The 25,898-nt window shown below is 47.5% G+C and overlaps 1 protein-coding gene and 1 pseudogene across 2 annotated transcripts in view; one reads left to right on the forward strand and one right to left on the reverse strand.

The window, feature by feature from the left end:
• Positions 1–18,993, reverse strand: part of LOC134980715 (transmembrane protein 62-like) — a 103,059-nt gene extending 84,066 nt beyond the window's left edge. For both annotated transcript variants that reach the window (XM_063947651.1, XM_063947650.1), the window contains exons 1-5: positions 18,565–18,993; positions 8,232–8,343; positions 3,964–4,101; positions 3,142–3,187; positions 2,867–3,008 (exon numbers count right to left, since the gene is read on the reverse strand). In XM_063947651.1, the coding sequence (XP_063803721.1) occupies positions 2,867–3,008; positions 3,142–3,187; positions 3,964–4,101; positions 8,232–8,343; positions 18,565–18,768 (642 nt within the window). In that variant the 5' untranslated portion in view covers positions 18,769–18,993. The remainder of the gene's footprint in view (positions 1–2,866; positions 3,009–3,141; positions 3,188–3,963; positions 4,102–8,231; positions 8,344–18,564) is intronic.
• A 6,380-nt stretch (positions 18,994–25,373) lies between these two features.
• On the forward strand, positions 25,374–25,492 carry LOC134981994 (5S ribosomal RNA; annotated as a pseudogene).
• The last annotated feature ends 406 nt before the right edge of the window (positions 25,493–25,898 follow it).

Consider the following 25,898-nt stretch of genomic DNA (forward strand, 5'->3'; position numbering starts at 1 on the left):
ATATGAGGTGGTACTGGCACAACGACCTGTGCCTCCACCAACTTCTGGACGGCTTCTTGCAGGACAGTCCTGTCTGCCAGCAGAGCTGGCAAGCCTGATCTGAAAAATCGGTGAGGAGGGAGATTTTGAAATTCCAGCCTGTACCCTTGGGACACAATACCTTGCACCCAGGGGTCCAGGCCGGAGGACACCCAGACGTGGCTGAAATGCCTGAGTCTCGCTCCCACCGGCCCCATTTCCAGGGCGTGCAGTCCACCGTCATGCGGAGGACTTTGGTGTACCTGAAGCAGGTTTCTGTTCCTGGGAACCTGCAGCCGCAGGTTTCTTGGACTTGGGCTGACCTCCCCGAAAGAAGGTGTTGGAGGCCTTGGCCTCTCTGGGCTTGGTAGACCGAAAGGGCTGTGATATAGCTGAAGAAAAGGGTTTCTTCGGAGCAGGTGTAGCTGAGGGAAAAAAAGGTGACTTACCAGCCGTAGCCGTGGAGATCCACGTATCCAACGCTTCCCCAAAGAGAGCCTGACCTGTGTAGGGTAGGGTCTCCACACTTCTCCTGGATTCCGCGTCGGCAGACCACTGGCGCAACCACAGTCCTCGACGAGCTGATACAGACATGGAAGAAATTCCAGCAGCCATTGAACCCAGGTCTTTCATGGATTCTACCAGAAATCCTGCCGAATCCTGAATGTTACGTAAAAACAATTCAACATCACATTTATCCATAGTATCCAAGTCTTCAAGTAACGTGCCTTACCACTTTACTATAGCTTTGGCAATCCAAGCACTGGCAATAGTGGGACGTAGTATTGCCCCAGAAGCCGTGTACATGGATTTGAGCGTATTATCAATTTTACGATCAGCCGGCCCTTTCAAGGCGGTAGATCCTGGAACAGGTAAAACCACCTTTTTGTAGAGTCTGGATACTGACGCGCCAACAATAGGCGGGTTTTCACATTTTTTCCTATCCTCTACCGGGAAAGGAAATGCCACGAGAACCCTTTTAGTTATCTGGAATTTCTTTTCCGGGTTTTCCCAAGCCTTTTCAAAAATAGCATATAATTCCTTGAACGCAGGGAAGGTTAGCGAGGCTTTCTTATTTTCAGTGACATAAGCCTCCTCAACCTGCTCGGGTGTTGTATCAGCAATATTCAACACATCCCTAATAGCCTCTATCATCAACTGCACCCCTTTTGCAAGAGATGCTGCCCCCCACAACACATCCCCGTCACCGTCTGCAGTATCAGAATCGGTATCATTCTGCATGTACTGTGCAAGAGCACGTTTATGTGAATATACAGCGGGGGGCCCTGAGGTATAAGAACTGGGCCAGACTGCTATAGAGTTCTGTAAAGCCTGAGTTGCAGATTCATTTTGTGCAACCCTATTCTGAGAAATCATAGATTTGATAGAGGATAACCACTCAGGCTCCCTTGCTGGTATCTGTGCTAAACCAGTGCAATCCTGATTACATGGAATGGGATCATCCTGAGAGGACATATCCTCTGCAGCATATGACACAGAGTCCCTGGACATTGCTTAATGGAGACCATAGACACTACACACACACACACACACACACACACACACACACACACACACACGGGAGGATAGACAGAGTTTCACCCCCAAGAATGGCAAGAGAGACACAGAGATTGGAGCCAACCCACACACAGCGCTTTTAATGTAAAGGCAGACCCCTACTAGCGTTGACTGTGCACCTTAATAGGTTACACAGTCTTAATGCAGCCTCCCCCCCTTCTACAACCCCCTGGTACCGTGAGAGATAGCTGGAGTTGCTCTTCCTGGACAGCGCTGTGCAGGCAGGAAAATGGCGCTGAACGCTGCTGGGTCCGCTTTGAGGAGAAGCTCCACACCCAAAATGGCGCTGTCTTCCCACTCTTTACAAGGATTATACTGGCCTGAGGTAAAATGCTGGCTGAGATCCACAGACCCCGTCAGGCTTGCTGACCAGTGCAGGGTTCAGGCGCTGATATAGGGCGCCCCTCACAGTTCCGCACTAAGTACCTCTGAGCCTCCGGAGCGCAGTTAGTGCTGCACTCCTACCCTGTTGCCGCCATCTTCACACAGGCCCCCCGCTTGCTAAGGGGGTTGGTGACTCACTCGCCACTGATCTTGAGCTCTGTAAGGGGGTGGCGGCATGCTGCTGGGGTGAGCGATCCCCTGTGGTGGGGAACGATCTATCCCCTCAGGGGCACAGTGTCCTGTCAGCGGAGATAATGGCTCAGACCCCGCAGGGTGGACACTACTCCCCCCCTTAGTCCCACGAAGCAGGGAGGCTGTTGCCAGCAGCCTCCCTGTAAAATAATAAACTCTAAAAATAAACTTTACTAGAGAAACTCTGGAGAGCTCCCCTAGCTGTGATCGACTCCTCCGGGCATATTTTCTAAACTGAGTCTGGTAGGAGGGGCATAGAGGGAGGAGCCAGCCCACACTCTCAAACTCTCAAAGTGCCAAAGGCTCCTGGTGGACCCGTCTATACCCCATGGTACTAATGTGGACCCCAGCATCCTCTAGGACGTAAGAGAAATAGATGTAACAGTGAGTACCAAAACCCTCTTCTCTCTCTCATCCAATTTGGGGACACTGGTGTACCTTGCACATGTTACAAAGCTGCCCCTAGTGGAGGGTATGAGCAAAGCAGTGTGCAAACCTCATTCAGCTGCTCCTTCAATTGTGGATGAACACTAAATTAAGGCACTAAAGTAAAACTGATTTCTATGGGTACTGTTTTCTCATGGGATGTAGAGAGAGGGGGGGTGGGGTTCATTTTGTGTCTGCTCCTGATTTAGTGCCCTCTACATCCCAAGGTGCACCGGTATACCTTACAGACTACATGAAAAATGTGTACCTTATTAATTATCCCAAAGAAGTTGTAGGGTCTTTTTGGTCCTGGGGTGAGAGTCGCATCAACACAAATAAATGAATAATTTCCAAATGGGGTGCGGTGAACAAAGTGGAAGGAACCTTCTTTTTGCCATGCCGAATACTTCCTAGAACACGAATGCAATACATTTTAGTTCACTGCCAACTTACCAACTGCTTCCAAGGGCCACATGAACTATAGCTCCCATGAGGTCACAGCGCACATTCCCAAAGGTAAAGTTACATTTTATTATTATCTACCTGTAGTAGTTTTTGATGCTGCTCTGGTCTGCAATGTTAAATGAATCTACAGCAGAGAAAAAAAAAATGTTACAACAGAACCCTTAATAATAGGAAAACTATGAAAAAGTTTGGTAAATTAGGATTTAAATTCATTAGTTTAGATAACTGCACAGTAAATATCTACTAAATACGGTATAGTATTGCAAGCAATGTAAGATGAAATGTAAAGTGCAGGCATTTGTTACATTATTGCAGTCAGACGCGCTTATAGGTGATCACAATTTAATTTAATATATTCTGGGAACACCATCATGGGAAATCTCTAGTGTTTTGGTATAAACTTAGAATCACCCTCTTTCATCAATTCATATATGGGATGGGGGGGCTGCACACCCTAACTCTGAAGATAATAAGAGGTGCTACCATGCTGAGACTTGTAGCGTCACACAGAAAAAAAGAAAAGATGCAGGTGTACACTCCAAACATCAAGAACACTGGCAATCAGAACAATTATAATAAAATGTCTGCTGTTTAACAGAGTAAAATCAAGGATCTCGCCATCATTTTTGGCCCATAAATATGGGCCCATCTACCGCGATCAGGAGACCTCATCAGGTGGGTCCATAACATTCCTGAGGTTCAAGTTCAGAACACAGAACCTCCGTGCCAACACTTTAATTACTACCTAATAATATAAACAATCTGTTACTTGTATTTTGCATCTATTCATTCCTGAACTGTGACTCATTAAGAAGAGGAATGATGTTGTAACCTCTAGTATGAAGTATTCAGATTGCAATGACTCCGAAGGGGCAGATAAAAAAGCTTTGGACTCCCTACCATGGTTTCCACGAATGTCGATCCACTTTGTTCTCTCCAGTATCCGCGATTTCTTCAACACAGACCGGTAAATCTGCCATTCATCTTCAAATTGGTCCGAGCCCATCTTGTCCTTTGTTTTGCCATCTGTCAGATCACCTGGAAAGACATTCAAATCAGGCAATACTGTAGATTCCCGATTACAAGCTCCCAATTTACAATTACTCATCTGAATAAGAACCACTTGGCCCATCTAGCCTGTACCTTTTTTTTATCCCTCAACATCTCCTGTCACCCAGCGCAGATGTCTCTTCTACCCCAACATCTCCCTCCTGTCACCCAGTGCAGATGTCGCTTCTACCCTAACATCTCCCTCCTGTCACCCAGCGCAGATATCTCTTCTACCCCAACATCTCCCTCCTGTCACCCAGCACAGACATCTCTTCTTCCCCAACATCTCCCTCCTGTCACCCAGCAGACATCTCTTCTTCCCCAACATCTCCCTCCTGTCACCCAGCGCAGATGTCTCTTCTACCCAAACATCTCCCTCCTGTCACCCAGCACAAACGTCTCTTCTACCCCGACATCTCCCTCCTGTCACCCAGCACAGCCATCTTTTCTACCCCGACATCTCCCTCCTGTCACCCTGCACAGATGTCTCTTCTACCCCGACATCTCCCTCCTGTCACCCAGCACAGCCATCTTTTCTACCCCGACATCTCCCTCCTGTCACCCTGCACAGATGTCTCTTCTACCCCAACATCTCCCTCCTGTCACCCTGCACAGATGTCTCTTCTACCCCAACATCTCCCTCCTGTCACCCTGCACAGATGTCTCTTCTACCCCAACATCTCCCTCCTGTCACCCAGCGCAGATGTCTCTTCTACCCCAACATCTCCCTCCTGTCACCCAGCACAGACGTCTTTTCTACCCCATCTCCCTCCTGTCACCAGTGCAGGGGTCTCTTCTACCCCAACATCTCCCTCCTGTCACCCAGCACAAACGTCTCTTCTACCCCGACATCTCCCTCCTGTCACCCAGCGCAGATGTCTCTTCTACCCCAACATCTCCCTCCTGTCACCCTGCACAGATGTCTCTTCTACCCCAACATCTCCCTCCTGTCACCCTGCACAGATGTCTCTTCTACCCCGACATCTCCCTCCTGTCACCCAGCACAGCCATCTTTTCTACCCCGACATCTCCCTCCTGTCACCCTGCACAGATGTCTCTTCTACCCCAACATCTCCCTCCTGTCACCCAGCACAGACATCTCTTCTACCCCATCTCCCTCCTGTCACCAGTGCAGGCGTCTCTTCTACCCCAACATCTCCCTACTGTCACCCAGCACAGCCATCTTTTCTACCCCGACATCTCCCTCCTGTCACCCTGCACAGATGTCTCTTCTACCCCGACATCTCCCTCCTGTCACCCAGCACAGCCGTCTTTTCTACCCCGACATCTCCCTCCTGTCACCCTGCACAGATGTCTCTTCTACCCCAACATCTCCCTCCTGTCACCCAACACAGACGTCTCTTCTACCCCAACATCTCCCTCCTGTCACCCAGCGCAGATGTCTCTTCTTCCCCAACATCTCCCTTCTGTCACCCAGCAGACATCTCTTCTTCCCCAACATCTCCCTCCTGTCACCCAGCGCAGATGTCTCTTCTACCCCAACATCTCCCTCCTGTCACCCAGCACAGACGTCTCTTCTACCCCAACATCTCCCTCCTGTCACCCAGCGCAGATGTCTCTTCTTCCCCAACATCTCCCTCCTGTCACCCAGCAGACATCTCTTCTTCCCCAACATCTCCCTCCTGTCACCCAGCACAGACGTCTCTTCTACCCCAACATCTCCCTCCTGTCACCCAGCACAGACATCTCTTCTACCCCAACATCTCCCTCCTGTCACCCAGCGCAGACATCTCTTCTTCCCCAACATCTCCCTCCTGTCACCCAGCAGACATCTCTTCTTCCCCAACATCTCCCTCCTGTCACCCAGCGCAGATGTCTCTTCTACCCCAACATCTCCCTCCTGTCACCCAGCACAAACGTCTCTTCTACCCCGACATCTCCCTCCTGTCACCCTGCACAGATGTCTCTTCTACCCCAACATCTCCCTCCTGTCACCCAGCACAGACGTCTCTTCTGCCCTGACAGGTAGGTGAGTGAGAGAGAGAGAGAGAGAGATGTGGCTTCTAATGGACTCCGAGGAAAGCTTTTTTGCAATTACACAAATCTCATTTTCTTTTTGAATTCATCAGAGGAATGCCCTAAAATTGTCCTACGCTGCATTTGCCCCTTGCGTCCAATGCCATACTTGGAAGCAAACATTTTGAATACATAGGGGTATATTTAATTAGTGTCGGATCTTCATTTCAGACAGGTTTTTGCCAGTTTTCAACAATGCCGATCCAACTTTTTTAAAGTCGAATCGGCATTGTCGAAAACGGGACAAAAAACTGATGGAAACGCTCGCAAATTCGACAAAAACGTGGATCAGCGGCTAATCCGCCGAACCAAGTGTTTTCCAAAAAGTCGGAGAAACGGCACTAGAATTTAATAGGTCAAATCCACATTCGACCTAAAAAAAAAAAAAAGTCAAAGTGACGTTTTTCCGACACTAATCGAATAGACCCCATAGAACTTAGTGAGCTTGTGTACTTAAATAAAAACAGGCACCTGCTCAGCCTATGGGAGAGATGTACTAAGCAGTGATAAAAGTTGTGAAGTTGCCCATGGCAACCAATCAGCACTGACGTAACATTTATAATTTGCATACTATAAAAGTATACAGAGCAGCTGATTGGTTGCCATGGGCAACTTCTCCACAGGCTCACGTCTCCACTTTTATCACTGCTTAGTACATGTCCTCCTTAAGTCCTCTTGTAGCACTCACTCATCTGGTAGTATGTGCTGCCAAGCCTGTTTGGGAACAAGCACAACTTTTCCAAGGTAAGCCTGATGAATTACTAAAGCATTGTAGTTTAAGGGGTTGGTCTGTGCACAGGTACAGTATATCTGTTATCTTAAAAACGGAATTTAATCTTAGAACTGTTAAGTATATAAGGAATGTCCTGATTAAATAAGGTATTTGACATTTATAATGTTGGACATAAGGATATCTTCTATTGTTCCGGTGGTGCTCTCCTAGAGTCAAAAGTAACTGTTTGTTATGGCAAGAGAAAATAGACTCTTCTATGGGGACAAGCGCAAACAAAATAGTCTACTTTCTCTTGATATAACATAGAATTACTGAAGAAACCCATCAGACCAGGGTTTCCCCAACCACGGTTCTCAATGAACACCAACAGTCCAGGTTTTAAGGCTTTTTTTATTTAATCATCTGTGCTCAACCCTGGATATCACTAAAACCTGGACTATTATACCCCTTTTCCACTAGCTTTTTAAAACACGGTTAAATGCGCGGGGGCGCGCATTTACCCGTGTTTTTCCCTAGTGGAAAAGGGTCCACCTGCAAATTCCCGGATCAAGTGACCCGGGAATCCTACCCGGGTAGCTTGCCGGGTTGAACACGTGTTCAACCCGGTAAGCTGTAACGGGAGCCGTGTCGAGGTGACATGGCTCCCGTTCACAGTGTATGGGAGGGCGGTGCTGGGAGAACATGTGATCTCCCTGCGCCGCCCCTGCCGCGTCACTAGCAGCGTCACCAACCCAGCAATATGCCGGGTTGGTGAGCGCTGTGAGAAAGGGGGCTGTAGCACGGGTCGCAGCCGTGTCAGGCAGTGGAAAAAGGGAATCAGTGTGCCTTGAGTACCGAGGTTGGAAACCACTGCATCTTGACCTTGATCTACAGTGGTGCCAGCCTACTTCTCCTGTCGGCACAAATAAGGAACAAAACTACATTCATCTTGCACATAGAAAAGTTCCTCAAAGCCCAGAGAGTGATGAAAATATTCTTCTGGAGACTTAGTGGTCTATTATTGAAGCAGTGAAAAGTGTACAGACGTGAGCCTGTGGAGAAGTTGCACATGGCAAGCAATCAGCTGCTCCGTACAATTGTATAGTATGCAAATTAAAAATGTTACATCAATGTTAATTGGTTGCCATTCTCCACACTTTTCACTGCTTCATGAACAGACCCCTCTGTCCATCCAATCTACAAGTCAGGTAGTACCAGTAAGTGAAGTATACAGCCACACTTACACCGCAAGTGATTTCGGGGCTAATTGGACTGAGCCCTTTGTAGCAAATACACAAATACTGTAGGTACTAAGTTCATCAAAATTGCTCAGAAACCAGAGCTGTTTTGCTAAGAGCTGCCTTCTTACCTGTTACAAGAACAAGCGATGGTGCAATTACAGAAAGGCTTTCACTGCAGAACGTTTCAAACTCCGACACCCTGACAGGATCCAGAAATTTACTGACATGAATGTCAGTCACCTGTAACATTGGGAAATAGTCATAGTATTGTGAACTCCATTAACATACAAATAATCTGACTGAAACTAATAAAATTGGTGGCCCCGAATAGAATTCTCTAATGCTTAGGGTATATTTATTATTGGACGGTCTATCAGAGCTGCCTATCATCAGTGGCTTTGACAAATGGTTGTAAAATGGCAACGTGAATCAGTGCTGAACCAGCCTGATTAAGCGTTAAATCACATTGCTGATTTAAAGCCATCAGTGAAAGCTGCCTCAGGTGATATGGCTACACATGCTGTAATAAAGTACCAGCAAATCTGTTTTGTTTGACACTTTAAAAAAGCGGTCAAGGGGATGCGAGCGGAATCAGGAGCAGGTTTCCCCCGATTGCAGTGTATAATTTGTCTTTCTGCTCCCCAAACGGCTCCGCTCGCCACCCGATTACTAAAGGTAATAAGTTGGTGGCGTGGATAGTAGAGGAACTATCCTGCTGGCCTAGCTCCTCCCCATTGTGTCGTGGCTCCTCCCCTGACGTAAAAGGTCCCTTAGGCCACTTGAATCTAGCATCAACTTGTTAGGGATAGGCACTAGGGGGAGGGCTAGCATAACAAATACCACAGAAGTCACCAGGACGTGACTGCTGGACCTGCCAGACCAACTGGACCATTGGGAACATTTTGTCAACATTATAATCATGTGGACATTATGAATGGCAACAAAATATGCCACACCCATATACTTCACCAGTAGTTATTTCTTAGCAGCAATCATAGTTGCCTAGAAGTGAGTCTTCTCTATATGGGTTGTCAGAAAATAACATAGCCATCACACTGAGGGGTCTATTTATGAAGCAGTGAAAACTGTGGAGAAGTGAGCCAGTGGAGAAGTTGCCCATGGCAACCAATCAGTGTTGCGGTAACATTTATAAAGTGCATTCTATAACATTGTATGTAGCAGCTGAACTTCTCCACTGGCTCACTTCTCCACGCTGGCTCACTGCTTCATGAATAGACCCCTATATGGCTAGTTCCCAACACACTTCATGCATGGGAGGATTGCCAGTAGTTAGCGATTGCACAGTGGAGGCATGGGTCAAACAAGGCTCCTGGGTTTTTTTTCCCCAGGACTACCACAAAGCAGTACAGGCTTGGCTGCTGGGTGCCTGCTGGAAAAATCCTGGAGACCATGTTGAAAATCTGTGATTGCAGCCACAGTGAAAGTAAATTACACTCTACCTAATATAAACTACAATATATGAGAAAATGTATGAAGACACACAAACATCACGCCATTATGTGCTTCGTTTGACAGTCTTATCTAAAATTGTGGGCTTTAAGGTGGAGTTTCCCGCTATCACAGACTCTACTCCTCTGGGAAGGCATTCCACTAGATTTTGGTACATGGCTGTGGTGAGTCGCACTTATAGAGCCCCATTTGTGAGGTCTGGCACACAGTCCATGTTCCAATTATACCAAAGGTGTAAAACAGGTTGAGCGCAGGGTTCTCTGTACCAGTCAAGCCAGTCAAGTTACTTGACAGCAATGTGAACAAAGCATTTTTTTTTATGGAACTTGTTCTATAGTTGTCTGAAATTTGAAGCACACAATTCTATATAATGTCATTGCAGACTGCAGCATTAATACTTCCATCACTGAAACTAAGGTGCCCAAGACAAACCAAGAAAACAGCCCCAGACCATCATTCCTCCTCCACCAAACTTTACAGTTGCTGCAAAGCCCTCTCCGGGCATCTGTCAAAACTAGATTTGCTCACCAGACCGTCAGATGGTGAATCGTGATTTGTTAGCACTACTTAATAATCCAAAGACAATGCATCAATTGCCGCCAACCATCGATTTCCAATGGCCATCCCTAATGATCATGTTTGATTATAGAGTAGGTAGGAATATAATAGCTTGGAGATACAGTACAGGTTGAGTATCCCTTATCCAAAATGCTTGGGACCAGAAGTATTTTGGATATCGGATTTTTCCGTATTTTGGAATTATTGCATACCATAATGAGATATCATGGTGATGGGACCTAAGTCTAAGCACAGAATACATTTATGTTTCATATACACCTAATACACACAGCCTGAAGGTAATTTTAGCCAAAAAATTTAATAACTTTGTGCGTTAAACAAAGTGTGTGTATATTCACACAATTCAGTTATGTTTCATATACACCTTATACACACAGCCTGAAGGTCATTTAATACAATATTTTTAATAACTGTGTGTATTAACCAAAGTGTGTGTACATTGAGCCATCAGAAAACAAAGGTTTCACTATCTCACTCTCACTCAAAAGATTCCGTATTTTGGAATATTTGGATATGGGATACTCAACCTGTACTAACCAATCCACTCCTGTCATTTTTCAAACACAGCCTGTAACATGGCAGTCAGGTGCTGATTGGATGGAACTAGGGATGGCCATTGGTGGGTTAACCTTCATTGCTCACCATCAAAACTGTCACAACTGAGGGCCTGAGCTGACGGAAGGCAGCCTCAGTTGTAGGGGCTGAGATGTACCGGAACCTGGGAGGTTGTATCAGACCCCTGGACATGTAAGTAACATGAAGAGAAACCGCCCGAAGGCGTGACCACGACAACTTGAGTAAAAGTCAATGATATTTATTTATGACAAACTCCATGCATCACAGTAGCAGTAAAAAGAAACATAAAAATCAGCAGAGAAATAATAATACAGTTCCTGGGTACTACAGGGTGGCAGGGGCCACAGAGCTCTGGTGGTATGAGACAGTTCTTATTATCTGCAAGTTGGAAAGTCCTTACCAGGCTCAACTGTAGCAATGAGGAAAGCCCAGGGTCGTACCAGCTGGTGTTCCAGGGAAAGCTGGACTGCTGTAGATAAAATGCTGCTGTGGGTACTGGTTAGAACCAGACAGGTGTTGGCACGGAGTGGATACTGGCTGGAACCAGTTAAATAATAGATAAAGCATGAGAGCGATGCAATATAGATGAAATGTAGAATTTGAGAGCGGAGAAATAATAATACCGGTGGAGAGTGGTAAACTGCAGAAAGGACACCGGCCCTTTAAGAGAAGCTGTACACTGCTGGAAGCTGAGCTGGAAGCAGGTGATGTTGTAGCTGGAAACAGGTGAGTCCAGAATGGATCGGAGAGTCAGGCTACACCGCAGATGGAATGCTGGTGCGGGTCTCTATAGCAGAAGTCTGGAGACAGGAGCTGGAACCTGGAAGACATTCACAGGAGAGAGACAAACTGGAACTAGGTTTGACAACCAAAGCACTGACGCCTTCCTTGCTCAGGCACAACCTATTTATACCTGCAGCAAGGAAGGCATTGGCTAGGCAATTATGCAAATTAATAATACAGACAGCAGATTGGTGAATATGATCAGATGACAGAATCCAAGATGGCTGCGCCCATGCAGACACTTGGAGGGAAGTTTGGTTTGTAATCCATGTGGTCTGGAAAACAGTAATGGCGGCGCCGGCCACCGGAGACAGGAGACGCCAGGCTGACAGGTGCACATCCAACCACGCGGACACAGCGGAGGCCGCGGCTGACGTAATCGCCACTCTGAATGCAGAAGCTCAGGAACGGCGGCGGAGGCCGCGGGAGACGCCATGCCAGATGTATAAGGCGTTACTGTGACAGCGTCCAGAGAGACAGGAGAGGATGCGGGAATATGCACATCAGGATAACAGATGGGATCCGGTCCTGGAGCGCTGAGCCAGCCTTAGGAGGCATCTGATGGGTAAGAAATGGCGTCCAGATACCCGGATCGTGACAGCACCCCCCCCTTTAGGAGTGGCCCCAGGACACTTCTTTGGCTTTTGAGGAAACTTGGAATGGAATCTCCGGACCAAGGCAGGAGCATGGACATCAGAAGCATTGGTCCATGAACGTTCCTCAGGGCCATAACCCTTCCAGTCAATAAGATACTGAAGTTGACCGTAACGGTGACGTGAGTCCAGGATCTTGGCCACTTCATACTCAATGCCTCGTTGAGTTTGGACTTTCGGAGTTGGAGGAAGTGAGGAATGAAACCGATTCAAGATTAACGGTTTCAACAGGGAAACATGGAATGTCCTGGGTATTTTTAAGAAAGGAGGTAACTGGAGTCTGTAAGCAACAGGATTGATGACTTGATCAATTTTAAAAGGACCGATGAAGCGAGGTGCAAACTTCATACTGGGAACTCTCAACCTCAAATTCTTCGTGGATAACCATACCCGATCACCCACCTTGAGCAGGAACTGCTCGACGCTTCTTATCCGCAAACTTCTTGTACCTGAACGATGCCTTGAGCAGAGTTGATCGTACGCTCTTCCAGATATTGGCAAACTGATGCAAGGTGATATCCACTGCGGGAACAGAAGTTGCTGGAAGCGGTTGGAACTCAGGGACTTTAGGGTGGAATCCAAAGTTGGTGAAGAATGGTGTTGAAGAAGATGAAGAATGATACTGGTTGTTATGACAGAACTCGGCCCAGGGAAGTAATTGAACCCAGTCATCTTGAGAGGAGGACACATAGATGCGGAGGAAGGACTCCAAGTCCTGATTCACCCTCTCAGTTTGACCATTGGTCTGAGGATGGTAAGCCGTGGAAAACTTTAGCTTGACTTGGAGGACTTGACATAAACTTCGCCAGAATTTGGCTGTGAACTGAACTCCTCGATCTGAGATAATTTCTTCTGGAAGACCGTGGAGTCGGAAGATCTCTTGTATGAATACTTGAGCCAACTTGGAAGCTGACGGAAGACCGGTGAGAGGAATGAAGTGTGCCATCTTGGTGAAACGGTCAACTACCACCCAGATGGTATTGAACTTGTTGCACATGGGCAAATCAGTAATAAAATCCATCGACAAATGGGTCCATGGTCGACGGGGAACAGATAGTGGAACCAGTTGCCCCGCAGGCGACTGGCGGGATACTTTATGTTGAGCACACTTTGGGCAAGATGCAATAAACTCCAAAACGTCCTTTTTCAGAGTTGGCCACCAATAGGACCTAGAGATAAACTCCAGGGTTTTTTGGATACCTGTATGTCCGGCAAAGCGGGAAGCATGGGCCCAATGCATGAGCTTCTTCCTTAGTGTCGGCTTCACAAAACTTTTCCCTGATGGGGGCGTAGAGTCCATCCCTACCGTGGAGAATGCCAACGGATTTATAATAGGATGCTTGTCTGAAGACTCTGACTCATTTTCTTGCTCCCATGAGCGGGAAAGGGCATCGGCCTTGCGATTCTGAGAGCCCGGACAGAACTGGAGTTTAAAGTCGAACCTGGAAAAGAAAAGTGCCCATCTGGCCTGACGAGGGTTGAGACATTGTGCGCCTTTCAGATATAGAAGGTTCTTGTGGTCTGTAAGGATGGTGATTGAATGAGAGGCTCCCTCCAACAGATATCTCCACTCCTCTAGAGCGAGCTTGATGGCTAGCAACTCCTGGTCGCCAATGGCATAGTTGCGTTCCGCTGGGGAGAACTTCCGTGAGAAGAAACTGCAAGGATGTAAATGGCCATCTTTAGCCCTCTGAGATAACACCGCTCCTACTCCAACGGAGGAGGCATCCACCTCTAAGATGAAAGGAGAGTCGATGTCAGGCTGTTTCAGGACAGGCGCAGAGATGAACCTCTGTTTTAAAAGATGAAAAGCTTGCATGGCTTCTTCAGACCACTTGGACGGGTTAGCACCCTTCTTGGTGAAAGCAGTAATAGGCGCCACAATGGTGGAAAAGTCTCGTATAAACTTTCGGTAATAATTGGCGAACCCTAAGAACCTCTGGACCCCTTTGAGGGTTAAGGGTACCGGCCAATTCTGGATTGCTTGTAGTTTCTCAGGATCCATCTCTAGTCCGGAACCGGACACAATGTACCCTAGAAACGTTATGGACTTGACTTCAAAGACGCATTTCTCTAATTTGCAATAGAGATGATTGACACGGAGACGGGACAGAACCTCCTTTACCCAAAAACGATGTTCCTCTAAATTGTTGGCAAAAATGAGGATATCATCTAGATAGACCACGACATGACAGTATAGAATGTCTCTGAAGATCTCATTGACGAAATGCTGGAAGACAGCTGGAGCATTGCTCAATCCGAAGGGCATGACGAGGTACTCATAATGTCCGTCACGGGTGTTAAATGCGGTCTTCCACTCGTCACCCTCACGGATCCGGATGAGATTGTATGCACCTCTCAAGTCCAGCTTTGTAAAGATGGTAGCTCCGCTAACTCTGTCAAAGAGCTCAGTAATCAGGGGTAAAGGATATCGGTTCTTGATGGTAATGTCGTTCAAACCTCTGTAGTCGATGCACGGCCGCAGACCACCATCTTTCTTTTTTACAAAAAAGAAGCCTGCGCCGGCTGGAGAAGAAGAAGGTCGAATGAACCCCTTTGCTAGGTTCTCTTTAATGTATTCCTCCATAGAATGCGTCTCGGGCAGAGACAACGGATAAGTTCGGCCTCGAGGTGGAACCTTCCCTGGAACGAGATCAATCGGGCAGTCCCATTCTCTATGAGGAGGAAGGATATCAGCAGAAGCCTTACTGAACACATCCGTGAAATCTTGATATGGAGGAGGTGGAACATCAGACGACCTGGGGGAGGAAGAACAGACAGGCAACACTTTAAACAAACATGTCTCAGCACAGGAGGGACCCCATGCCAGGATTTGCGTAGTCGTCCAATCAATTGTAGGATTGTGAAGACGGAGCCATGGAAGGCCCAGGACCACAGGATGTGTGGCTCTTGGAATCACTAAAAGTGAAATAAGTTCGGAATGAAGAACTCCCACTCTCAGACGAACTGGTAGAGTCCTTAGAGCAATAACTGTATCAAAAATTTTACTGCCATCCACGGCAGTTAAGGAAAAGGAGGAAGGAAGTCTCTCGGTGGGTAGGGACCACCGTTTAACATAGGCTTCGGTAATAAAGTTCCCAGCTGCTCCGGAATCAAGGAGGGCAATGACGTTCTGATAACGTTGAGCAACTTGAAGCGAGACTGGGAGATTACAATCTTGAGGGGATGGAGAGGAGATCATTACTCCTAGCCGGCCCTCTCCTTGGCGAGCTAGGGTCTGGAGTCCCGGACGTTTGGGACAAGCATTAATGGTGTGAGACGGAGCTGCACAATAAAGACAGAGAGACTCGGAGAGACGTCTTCGGCGCTCAGCAGGAGTTAAACGGGAACGGACAATTTGCATGGGCTCATCTTTAGTTGGTGACAGTTGGCGAGGAGGAGGAGCAGAAGATTTTGGAGCAGATGATCTTCCACGCTCAGTTGCTCTCTCTCTGAAACGTAAGTCAACTTTTGTACAAAGTGAGATTAGCTCATCTAACTTGGAGGGTAAGTCTCTGGTAGCTAACTCGTCTTTAATACACTCAGATAAACCATGCCAGAATGCAGCATACAGGGCCTCGTCGTTCCATGCCAGTTCGGATGCCAGGATCTGGAACTGTATAAGATATTGTCCTACAGTACGTGATCCCTGGCGTAAACGGAGGATCTCAGACGAAGCTGAAGTTACCCGGCCTGGCTCGTCGAAGATGCGCCTGAATGTTGACACGAATGCAGTGTAAGAAGATAGCAGGGTGTCGGACCTCTCCCATAACGGTGATGCCCAATCAAGGGCTGAGCCACTGAGAAGAGAGATGATGTAGGCAATTTTTGTACGGTCACTGGGAAAATTGCCAGGTTGTAGCTCAAACTGAATCTCACACTGGTTGAGAAATCCCCTGCAGAATCTTGGAGAACCGTAAAATTTTGCTGGCGTTGGAAGATGAAGACGTGGAGCAGAAACGGGTAAGGTGGATGGGGTTATAGCTGGAGTCACTGTGGTTGACGCACCGGACGCGTCTGATCCACGGAGAGTTGTCTGAATCCCATCCAGCCGAGTAGAGAGATCCTGGAGACAGCGGATGATGTGGCCCTGTGCAGCCTCCTGATGTTCAAGTCGGGCTGCCAGTTCTTGCATCGGCCTGGCCGCTTGATCCTGGTCTCCGGCTGGATTCATTTGGTCAGTGCTTACTGTCACAACTGAGGGCCTGAGCTGACGGAAGGCAGCCTCAGTTGTAGGGGCTGAGATGTACCGGAACCTGGGAGGTTGTATCAGACCCCTGGACATGTAAGTAACATGAAGAGAAACCGCCCGAAGGCGTGACCACGACAACTTGAGTAAAAGTCAATGATATTTATTTATGACAAACTCCATGCATCACAGTAGCAGTAAAAAGAAACATAAAAATCAGCAGAGAAATAATAATACAGTTCCTGGGTACTACAGGGTGGCAGGGGCCACAGAGCTCTGGTGGTATGAGACAGTTCTTATTATCTGCAAGTTGGAAAGTCCTTACCAGGCTCAACTGTAGCAATGAGGAAAGCCCAGGGTCGTATTAGCTGGTGTTCCAGGGAAAGCTGGACTGCTGTAGATAAAATGCTGCTGTGGGTACTGGTTAGAACCAGACAGGTGTTGGCACGGAGTGGATACTGGCTGGAACCAGTTAAATAATAGATAAAGCTTGAGAGCGATGCAATATAGATGAAATGTAGAATTTGAGAGCGGAGAAATAATAATACCGGTGGAGAGTGGTAAACTGCAGAAAGGACACCGGCCCTTTAAGAGAAGCTGTACACTGCTGGAAGCTGAGCTGGAAGCAGGTGATGTTGTAGCTGGAAACAGGTGAGTCCAGAATGGATCGGAGAGTCAGGCTACACCGCAGATGGAATGCTGGTGCGGGTCTCTATAGCAGAAGTCTGGAGACAGGAGCTGGAACCTGGAAGACATTCACAGGAGAGAGACAAACTGGAACTAGGTTTGACAACCAAAGCACTGACGCCTTCCTTGCTCAGGCACAACCTATTTATACCTGCAGCAAGGAAGGCATTGGCTAGGCAATTATGCAAATTAATAATACAGACAGCAGATTGGTGAATATGATCAGATGACAGAATCCAAGATGGCTGCGCCCATGCAGACACTTGGAGGGAAGTTTGGTTTGTAATCCATGTGGTCTGGAAAACAGTAATGGCGGCGCCGGCCACCGGAGACAGGAGACGCCAGGCTGACAGGTGCACATCCAACCACGCGGACACAGCGGAGGCCGCGGCTGACGTAATCGCCACTCTGAATGCAGAGGCTCAGGAACGGCGGCGGAGGCCGCGGGAGACGCCATGCCAGATGTATAAGGCGTTACTGTGACAGCGTCCAGAGAGACAGGAGAAGATGCGGGAATATGCACATCAGGATAACAGATGGGATCCGGTCCTGGAGCGCTGAGCCAGCCTTAGGAGGCATCTGATGGGTAAGAAATGGCGTCCAGATACCCGGATCGTGACAAAAACCATAAAACCATTTACAGAGAAACCATTGATGGTTTCACCCACTGATGGTCATCCCTGCTCTACGGCTTACTAAACTGCCAGCCAATCAAAACCTGAGGATGGAGCTTCAGTGTCCATCGGACGCGGCGCTAGGCTCCGCACCCGGTATTAAGTAGGAAGATGGGGAAAAAACAACCATAGGGGACTCTACCATTGATGGTGGGGTACAATAAGTTCTCTGCTATCAATGGCAAAACTATTTAGCATTGGCCATTAAACATCAATGAATTGTCATCCCTAGTTGGTAGTAAACTATGATATATCTGCCCCCAGAGGGTATCCTTTCAGATGGTCGACAATGTTAAGGTCAATACTCATTAGGTCAACCACTATTGGTCGACACTGACATGGTCGACACATGAAAGGTCGACATGAGTTTTTCACATTTTTTTTCTTTTTTGGAACTTTTTCATACTTCACGATCCACGTGGACTAAGATTGGGAATGGTAACCTGTGCCGAGCATGGTGAGCGAAGCGAGCCACGCGGTGCACTAATTGGGGTTCCCTGTCACTTTACGCAGAAAACGATACAAAAAAAAAAAGTTGAAAAAAAATCAGGTCAACCTTTTTCCTGTGTCGACTATTTGTCCATGTCAACCTAATGAGTGTCGACCTTAACACTGTCGACCATTCATACCGAAACCGCCCCTGAGAATGCATGGCTCCATGACTTGGCAATCCACCTGTTAGCAGTGGCTGAAATGGCCAGACACTAATTACATGACCTTTATTGGTCAGACCCTCCAGCATAACCCCTTGCATCAGGTACACTATACTCTACCCCTGAACTCCCCCCCTCAGTGTACCATAGCAAGTTATCGCCTCCTCCCCAGCAGTCACATCCCCCAGGAGTCTCACCTGCACAGCCCAGAAGATGTTGCTGAGCTCCCTGCCAGGCAGCGGGCTTGTGCTGTCAGCAATGTGCCGGGCAGAGCGCTGAGCCCTGCGGCCGGAGCTGCTGTACCTGCCCAGCATCAGTGCTAGTAGCAGCGCTACGACCAAGCCTCCCACTACCCTCAGCATCCTCCTGGCCGGGCAGCTCCTGGTTACTACACAGCCCATTCAGCTGCTGCTGCACTGTGCGCGCTGGCCCCACCCTACTCCGGGCATCCCGTCAGCTGCTTCACTTCCGCATCCATCACTGCCGCCCTGTCACAGTGTGCAATAGACGAGTCGCTGGGATAGACAAGCCCTCGTCCGTGACAAACACTCGCTGAGTGCCGGGTAGTGACCCCTGACCTGGGAGGACCCGGACACTGCACGGGGCATCTTTCTCACGGTTGGTTCTAAATCCAAGTTGGCTAAGGGACCTTTGACGCCACCAGGGGAGGAGCCACGTAACCAGGGGGAGGGTCCACACCCGAACAGGGGGGTCATTCCGACCCGCTCGCTGCAGTTTATCGCAGCGCAGCGATCGGGTCGGAACTGGGCATGCGCCGGCGTCGCAGTGCGCCGCACATGCCAGCTGTCGTTGCCTAGCGATCGCCTCTGAGGCAGAGGCGGTCGCTGGGCGGAAGGGGGCGCAACCGTTTAGGGTTCGCGGTCCTGCCAACGCAGGCATGGCCGGACCGTTGGGGGCGGGCCGCGGCGGCTGCGTGACGTCACACGCAGCCGCTGCGACCCGGGGCAGCGAAGAGGGTCTACCGGCCAGCCGCAGAGTAACTCCTGAGATGCAAAAGCATCGCTCGCTAGTTATTTTTTGCAGTGCTGCGATCAGATAGTCGCCGCCTATATGGGGGTCATTCCGAACTGTTCGCATGCTGCTGTTCATCGCAGCGGTGTGAATGGGTCGGTCCTGCGCATACGCGCCGGCCGCAATGCTCACGCGCTTCGTTGGTCGTTGGGCAACGACAAGAATAACGAAGAAAGCGATCGCTACCGTGATCGCAAGAAGAGTGACAGGCGGAAGGCGTTCCGGGGCAATCCCATAAGTGGGGACTCCACACCGAACCCCTCATATTGGCTATTCGGGATGTGTAAAGCTCCCCCTGGAGGATGCTAATAATCAGCAGTCATTTTTCCTCCCACAAGTCAAAATGACAGTCACATTTCCTGACTCCAAGGAATTGGATGATTTATTTAAAATAGCTTGGAAAAATCCAGATAAAAAATATCAGGTGTCCAAGCGGTTTTTGCATACCTTCCCCTTTGCCCCTGAAGGCAGAAAATTCTGGGAAGAATCTCCAGCAGTAGACGTCTCAGTCTCTCGCTTTTCTAAAAAGGCGGGACTTCCTGCTCCGGGCTCCTTTATGGTAAAGGACCCGGCAGATAGGAAAATTTAGACCACTCTAAAATCTATCTACACTGCTGCAGGTGTAGCTCAAAGACCGGTCATTGAAGGTTGTTGGATGACACATGCAATTCATTCCTAGGTTACTTCAATTCAGGAAGGTCTCTCGGGTGATATGACCTTAGTTACTACTGTAACTTTCCTAAAACATATTCAGGACATGGCAAGAGTCCTCTGTGACTCCCTTAAAGAGATTTGCAATATTAATGCTAGGACCACGGCTATGGCTGTGTCTGCACGCAGAGCCATATGGTTGCTTCAGTGGATTGCTGATGCTGACTCCAAACATAATGTAGAATCTCTTCCCTTTACAGGTGAATGGCTTTTTGGAGGTGAATTGGACGCATGGATTGCCAAAGCTACTGCTGGGAAATCCACATTTCTCCCTTTGGGGGCTCCGCCTGCTAGACGTACCTACCCGGGACCGTCTACTCAGTCCTTTCGGTCCTCCAGATTTCGATCTAGGGCCAGGGGGGCCTCCAACGCAGACGGGTCTGTGAGACCCATTCTGAATCTGAAGTCCTTGAATCCTTACCTGAAGGTTTTCAAATTCAAGATGGAATTTTTGAGAGCAGTGATCGCAGGCCTGGACCAACCGGAATTCCTAGTGTCCCTGGATATCAAGTACACTTACCTCCATATCCCAAATTGGCCTCATCAGGCCTATTTGCGGTTCACCCAACTGAACGATCACTACCAGTTTCAGACGTTACCTTTAGGCCTGTTGACAGCTCCCAGGGTGTTCACGAAGGTGGTGGCGGAATTGATGTTTCAGCTCAGGGTCCAGGGGGTTAACGTAATTCCATACCTGGACGATCTCCTGATAAAAGCGAGTTCTATGGAGCTTCTATTGCTCCATATAGATCGCACTATCCAACTTCTGTCTCACCACGGGTGGATCCTCAATCTACAGAAGTCCCACCTGGAACCGTCTCAGCAGCTCCTGTTTCTGGGGATGCTCCTGGATATGGTAGCATAGAAAGTGTTCCTCCCAGGTGAGAACACTTCAAGAAATGGTTCACATGGTGCTCCGGCCTGCTCGAGTATCCATTCATCTTTGCATAAAATAGTTGGGAAAGATGGTGGCCTCATACGAAGCGATACAGTTCGGAAGGTTTCATTCCAAACCGTTCCAATTGGATATCCTGAACAAGTGTCCGGCTCCCATCTTCAGATGCACCGGATGATTCGGCTGTCACCCCAAGCCAGGATTTCATTCCTGTGGTGGCTACGGTCTTCCAACCTGCAGGAAGGTCGACGCTTTGGAATTCAGGATTGGATCCTCCTCACGATGGATGTGAGTCTGAGAGGATGGGGAGCTGTCACCCAGGGGGCGCAGTTCCAGGTCAGGTGGTCTGCCCAAGAGGCCCTCCTTCCGATCATCATCCTGGAACTTCAGGCCATCTACAATGCTCTGATTCAGTCCTCCCCTCTACTTCGGGATCGGGCGATACAGGTCCAGTTGGACAATGCCACGGCTGTGGCGTACATCAGTCGACAAGGAGGGACAAAAAGCAGAGCCTGCATGCGAGAAGTGTCAAGAATACTCGTATGGGCAGAAAGAAATGCAATAGCACTGTCTGTAATCTTCATTCCGGGGGTGGACAACTGGGAAGCTGACTTCCTCAGTCACCGTGATCTCCACCCAAGGGAGTTGGGACTACACCCTTAGGTGTTTCAACAGATCATTGACAGGCGGGGCTGCCCACAGATCGACATGATGGCCTCTCGCCTCAACAAGAAGCTTCATTGCTATTGCTTGCGAACCAGAGACCCTCAGGCGAGCGCAGTGGATGCGCTGACAACGCCTTGGCCTTACCAGCTGGTCTACCTATTTCCTCCGATTCCGTTGATCCCCAGGGTACTCAAGAGGATCAGGCATCAAGGAGTGCAGGCAATCTTGATTGCCCCGGATTGGCCCCGAAGAGCGTGGTACGCGCCTCTTCTGGACATGTCCGTAGAGGACCCTTGGCCTCTGCTGCTTAGAAGAGCTCTTCTTCAGCAAGGACCGTTGGTCTACCCGGACTTACGGTGGCTTCGCTTGAAGGCATGGAAGTTGAGCGGAACATCCTAGCTCACAAAGGGCTTTCCAAAAAGTTCATTGCCACTATGGTGCAAGCCAGAAAACCTGTGACGTTAAAACACTATCATCATATCTGGCGGAGATATGTCTCTTGGTGTGAGGAATGCACATATTCCACTTGGGGAGATTCCTTTGTTTCCTGCAGACGGGATTGGATAAAGGTTTACGTATTGGATCCATTAAGGTCCAGATTTCAGCTCTTTCCGTCTTCTTCCAGAAGAAGTTGGCTTTCCTGCCAGAAGTTCAGACCTTCTTACAGGGGGTGCTTCACATGCAACCTCCGTTTGTGCCGCTTACGGCACCTTGGGATTTGGAGGTGGTGTTACGCTTTCTACAGTCCTCCTGGTCTGAACCTCTGATGACGGTAAAAGACAAGTACCTCACTTGGAAGACGTGATGTTACTGGCCCTGGCTTCTGCTGGACGTGTCAAGGAAGAGAGAGGGGTCGCACAGACATTTATTTTGATAAATTATATTCATGTATTATTTTATGTCCTTTCCCTTTATTCAATAAAGCATATGTATGCCTTTTATTGGGAGGTGCTCCAGGGATATCATAACCGTAGGAAGTCAAAAAAGGAAGAAAGAAAGAATTCCCTATATTGGGCACACTCGGACTGTATTGTTTTCATAAAGTCAAATATCTATCATGATAGATGACCACTAATCTAAAATATAGCTTTTATTAAATTGTTTAAAACATAGGCGAAATATAGTGCATGTGAATAAGTTGTGAAAACATAATAAAGTGAATTAAAAAGCTTAGTCACTGTAATTGTTGTGTTTCTTCACTGTCTCCAGTATCTGAACACTGTTGCAGTATCTGTAGCAATGCTAGTTGCCTTGTGTCTGATATTGTTACCTTTGTATCTAGGAGTAAAATACTCCTGTTGCAATTTGAATATGGCACCACTATTATGGTTTTTGCAGTGTGCGCATCACTGACTAGTTATATTTGAGTGGTGGGTCGTACTCTAAGTGCCTCCTGTTGTTAGGAATTTGCTGCCCCTAGGAGAATTCCCAGTGCTGCTGCTCCCTATATATGAAGCCTGAATTTATAATTTATTCAGGATGTTTTGCTCTATATGTCATTAACCTTATTAATGATTTATGTTTCACCACCAAATATATATACACACGTGACGTATGGGGAAGTTTATATCACCTCTCACATACAGTTTTTCATGTACTGCTGAACTTAGAGCACTTGTTTTTTTATATATAATAATTTTTATTGCTAGAATTGCAACGCTCTTTTTCTGTGTGGTTATAATCCACGCTTGTTGATTTACCTGTCAGCACCTATTGCACACACGTGTATGATGTGTATTAAGGTTCTATGACACTTTCATATATGTTTTTTTCTTAGAGTTCTCATTTACTGCACACAATGGGAGATTCATTCATAAACACTGTGTGTGTTACCCTTTCTCTTACATACAGTGTAACATCCCGTTGTAATATATCCCCTCAATAGCGCACTGATCACTATTCCCTCACTGGGATATATATGTGTATGTACCCAGTTGTCGGGGTCCCACATTTATTGACTGCAGAGTGTGGTTCTGTTGTCCCGCAGCGTTCTATTCAGTAACGCCGCGCGTGTCAGCTGTGAGCCGCTAGCCGCGGCTCTCCTGTGTGGAAATTGCAACAGGAGTGTCACAACTGAGGGCCTGAGCTGACGGAAGGCAGCCTCAGTTGTAGGGGCTGAGATGTACCGGAACCTGGGAGGTTGTATCAGACCCCTGGACATGTAAGTAACATGAAGAGAAACCGCCCGAAGGCGTGACCACGACAACTTGAGTAAAAGTCAATGATATTTATTTATGACAAACTCCATGCATCACAGTAGCAGTAAAAGAAACATAAAAATCAGCAGAGAAATAATAATACAGTTCCTGGGTACTACAGGGTGGCAGGGGCCACAGAGCTCTGGTGGTATGAGACAGTTCTTATTATCTGCAAGTTGGAAAGTCCTTACCAGGCTCAACTGTAGAGTAGACAGGGGGCGATCGGGCACAGGTTAAATTAAATACAATTTTCAAGAAAGATAGCAGAGGAAAGACCAAAATTGGACAGTGTATTGCCCTAAATAGGGAGATAACAGTATATGTTATCAACAATAAACAGTCCTTGTTGGTGGTGCACCCAGAGCCAGAAGCGTGTAGACTTATGCAATGGGAGAGGACAGAAGGCTCTTGTGTGGGCGCACTCTTAAATGAAAAACAAATAGAAAAAATTTTTTTCACAGAACCAGGAAGTGAACAAGCCCACAGGGTGAAACGCGTTTTCTACGGGGAACTCCGTCCACACAGTCACATCATGGCGCTATTCTAACGGATCTGATCTAAGTCACTGGAGATTCGTAAACTCCTTCTTATTACTCAGATTATCCTTATTGTAAGGACTTTTTCCGTGAGACCAGCCATCACTTAGCCTCTTTGTATCTAGGGCTATTCTGTTAGTCACCTAAACTCTTCTGTTGTTTGCCAGCCATAGTTTTGGTCAGTTTACTCATTATCTGCTCGGACATTTCCCCCTATTGACAGGGACATACTGTTTAAGTCTCATCAATCTGCAAATATTACTCTGTATTGTTGCAACAGGATCTTAGTCTTGTACTGTGCAGCATACCAATTATTTCAATCTTTGTGGTATAATAACTAGGTACTTTAACTCATATAGCTTTCCCCATCAGGGGTATATTACTCACACCAGATTAGGTCTGCTTATATATATTATATACCTCTTATCGTTGCCAATTTTGAAGTGATATAATATCTTATCGACACTACCAATGTGCATGGTACAGTACATCTAGCAGCTTGTTATATGCTGCCGGTACCGGGTTACAATACCCAATACAGCTTACTCTTCCAGTTTGCAATTTGTGTACTTATGTGTATGTCCATTTTATTCTTTGGGGGTTATAAAACCATTACCTGCCTAAAGTTATAATTTTCATACGTGTCAGACCGTCGGAGGTCGGTCATTGGGCTCAGCCCCACCTGAATTGTGTATACCTCCGAATGACAGCTTAACCTTTGCATTACTCTGTCGCAGATAATAATCTCACATCTTCCTAATCTGTGTTCACCAATTTTTCGTGGACTCTCATTCACGATTCTCGGGATAGAATACCACACCAGTGGAATCTTCTATACCGGGTCTAACGTGGAAAGCAGATCCACATATTTTCACGTACTGATCTTATCTGCAATTTCCTTTCCTATTATTCTTTTTTTCATTTTCAATTCCCTACATAGGTGCACTCTCATTGGTGTACACATAAATCCCTACGACCATACCACGCTGTCAGTGCCCGATCTCGTCCGATCTTGGAAGCCAAACAGCGTTGGGCCAGGTTAGTATCAGGAGAGGTGACTGCCTGTGAATACCTGGTGTGGTAGGTCAGGAATTAATTTCCGCTCTTATGTGACCAACACACACCAACAGCAGTATCACCACATTTTTTCTATTTTTTCTATTTTTTCTCTTTATTTTCTCTTTGCTCTAATACTTTCAATATCAACTGACCATTACCTTTTGCATATAATTCCTGCCCACAAATAGGGCCAGGGCATGCTATTAACACTTAGGTGCATAATTCCTTGAGTGGTGACTACTGATTACCATTCTAGCCAGTCTTAGCCTAAATTGTATTGAAACGGTGTTGTGACTTAAAAACCCCCGGTTCCATTAATACAGTATTACTGTACTGGTCAGGGGAAATGGGGGTATGACTACTCCATGTCTACAACCCTTTCCATACTCTTACGATTTAAGAGACCAGGACATTTTTTAATTCCCCAAGAATCG

Source organism: Pseudophryne corroboree, chromosome 12 (genome assembly GCF_028390025.1).
Source record: "Pseudophryne corroboree isolate aPseCor3 chromosome 12, aPseCor3.hap2, whole genome shotgun sequence".
In the NCBI taxonomy this organism is placed as follows: Eukaryota; Metazoa; Chordata; class Amphibia; order Anura; family Myobatrachidae; genus Pseudophryne; species Pseudophryne corroboree.